Source organism: Centroberyx gerrardi, chromosome 11, assembly GCF_048128805.1.
Source record: "Centroberyx gerrardi isolate f3 chromosome 11, fCenGer3.hap1.cur.20231027, whole genome shotgun sequence".
Lineage (NCBI taxonomy): Eukaryota > Metazoa > Chordata > Actinopteri > Beryciformes > Berycidae > Centroberyx > Centroberyx gerrardi.
Window position 1 is genome coordinate 1,477,201 of NC_136007.1, and position 2,543 is coordinate 1,479,743.

Consider the following 2,543-nt stretch of genomic DNA (forward strand, 5'->3'; position numbering starts at 1 on the left):
CTGAATGTTGAAATAAGTGTTGTCTGCTGTAGTTTTTTAAGCTGCAAAACAAATTGCCTCAATGAGGACATTAACGGTTTCTATTCTATTCTATTCTATTCTATTCTATTCTATTCTACTGCAGCTCATCCCCAAAGGGAAGCTGGATGGCATTGATTTGCACGTTTACAAAGCTGCGTTTTAGGAAACCGAAGGGCTTTACTGGATCTTTGATGGTGAAGTCTGCATGACGCTGAGACCTGGAGGGAGGCTGGAGGTTTGACCCACGGAGCCGTTTGGAAACCAAACACAAAAATGAAGCGCTTGGTAGTTTAGTTTTGTGTAGAAGTGTTTGGGACGCCGGTCATGGCACGACCAAAACCATCCAGCGTCCCTCTGGGTCTTGGGGCAGCTCCCGGTGTGAACGTGTTGAGCTGAGCGAGTGTGAAGCTGGGAGAAAACAACATGCACACTCAGCAGAAGCAAAAGATAAAGATAAGCAAACAAAGAAAGCAGTTAATCTAAAACGTGCTCAGTAAAATAAAACAGTCTTATCAACCTGTAGCCGGTTTTACAAGCATGTGGCCTCCAGCCAGTGAGAACTGATCTCCTCCAGACTGGAAATTAACAACAATGCATTTCCTGCTTCCTGGTTTGTTGAGCTGAAGGTTCAGTGGGTCTGATGTCAGATATGAGGCAAAACGTTTTGTACGCATCTTTTCATTAGTATTCAATTATTTGTTGCGATTCTCATTCCTCTGTTAATGAACGGTGTACAGAGACCTACTAACACACACACACACACACACACAGACAGTGAGTGTGTTTACATGCACACTAATAATTCTATCTTAACCCAAATAAGACAATACCACTACTACTAACACTGTTGAAACTGTCATGTAAACTCTTTATCTGAGTCTTTATACTTTTTTAAATATATTTTTCATTGTGGCACATGAACGCCTCAGTCAGGTTTCTTCTGTTTTTTCCAAACTGTCACCAGAGGCAGTAACTTTGCATCTGCACTTTGCACCTGGAAACGCTGTAATGGAAATAATGTCTAAAGCTGATTACTCCCTTTAAAGCTAGGGTAGGCAACTTTTTTTTACTATTATTTGGCCAAAATGTCATATCATTATGTCATATACCTCCCTCTATCTATAATTCAAGCGCTCTGAGAGAAAGCAGGCCTCTGTGTTTGTCCCAGCCTGTTTTCCGAATCGCCAAAATCAGAGCCATTGGCCAAAATCTCACAGCTCACGGTAAGCCTCGACCAATCAGGAGAGCTCTTCCGGGGTGGGAGTCATTACTGCCCCTCATGCGCGTTCCCGGCCGTTGCTTAAAAGCCGACGTGCTAAGCTACAACTTACCAACTGACCGATCAAGGAATAAAAGCAGAACCAACATCGCTGTGGCTTTCCAAAGATGGCGAGAGCTGAGGGATTTGAACGTTTTGAAGACAGACGCCCAGCTTGCTGTATTTCTTCTGGACAGGTAACTAGTTATGTTATTTTGCTATATCATTCTGTTTTCTCTTGTGATGTGACTTATCTATTTTGGTAGTAATAAGTGGAAACTGCATAAACGGGAAGTGTTTGGAACGTCTGCAGGCATTGTGTTTGCACATCAGCACAGTAGCATTGGTTTGCACATTTATTTTGAGAGACTGTGCTCCAGTTTTAATAATGTAAGCAGCTGTGCTACGTCACGGATATCTAGTCGATTGTATGTAAATGTACTTAGAGGCCGCATACCCAGGGCCTAAATATGTTTTGTAGGCAAGCGTAGCGTGGTGCGGTGTTGTGTACTGGTAGAGACTAAGCTAGCAGAGCTAGCACCATAGCTGGTGAGAATATAGTCCTCAAAAGCAAACTCATGAACGCGCACGAGGCTCCTTTGGCGGGAGGCGTTACGAACGAGTGGGCGGGGTTACGGGGCAGAGAGGCTGGGTATGTTCAAATTCTACCTCTGTCTTGATCTTTTCTCGGAAGTTGCCGACCCCAGCTTTAATCGGTCAGTAATTGCTGTGCAGGTGAACATTACTCAGTGATTCAGGGATGGAACCAGATCTGCAGGAAGCGCAGCAGTAATCTGATCCTGAGATGTTTCCACTGAATCACAGTTACTGCTGAGCGGATGTTTTCACTGGATCGTAAAATAAGAAAACGAGCCTGCTGGAGGCCTTGAGTCACTAGAAGAACAAATGAGAACAACATGAACGCTTTTCCTTTTTCTCCACACTGTCTTCTCCGCCTTTTTGGGAACAGCTGGTGTAGGAGCCGATCCATTTTTTATTCTATTTATTTCCAGTATATCCATTTGGAAATAAATGCTATCTGGAAACCATCAGATAATTTTTCATTAACACAGAAGTATCAGAGCTCTGAAGGTAGTTTTATTTAAAGGTCCATATTCTACTGTCCAGAGTTTTATTTTGTGTCTTTCTGTCCATTCAAAGCTGTGTGTGTGGTGTCATGAACCAAAAACACTCTCAATCCATTTCTCCACGTTCATTTTCCAGCATCTCTCTGAGCCTTACCAAGAACAGGCCGTTTCTGTCT

The 2,543-nt window shown here is 43.2% G+C and overlaps 1 protein-coding gene across 1 annotated transcript in view; it reads right to left on the bottom strand.

Annotated features, from left to right (window-relative positions):
- Window positions 1-311: 311 nt before the first annotated feature.
- Window positions 312-2,543, bottom strand: part of LOC139908118 (olfactory receptor 1M1-like) — an 8,707-nt gene continuing 6,475 nt past the window's right edge. Inside the window, exon 5 of the mRNA XM_078286672.1 lies at window positions 312-429. Within this exon, the coding sequence (XP_078142798.1) occupies window positions 312-429 (118 nt within the window). The remainder of the gene's footprint in view (window positions 430-2,543) is intronic.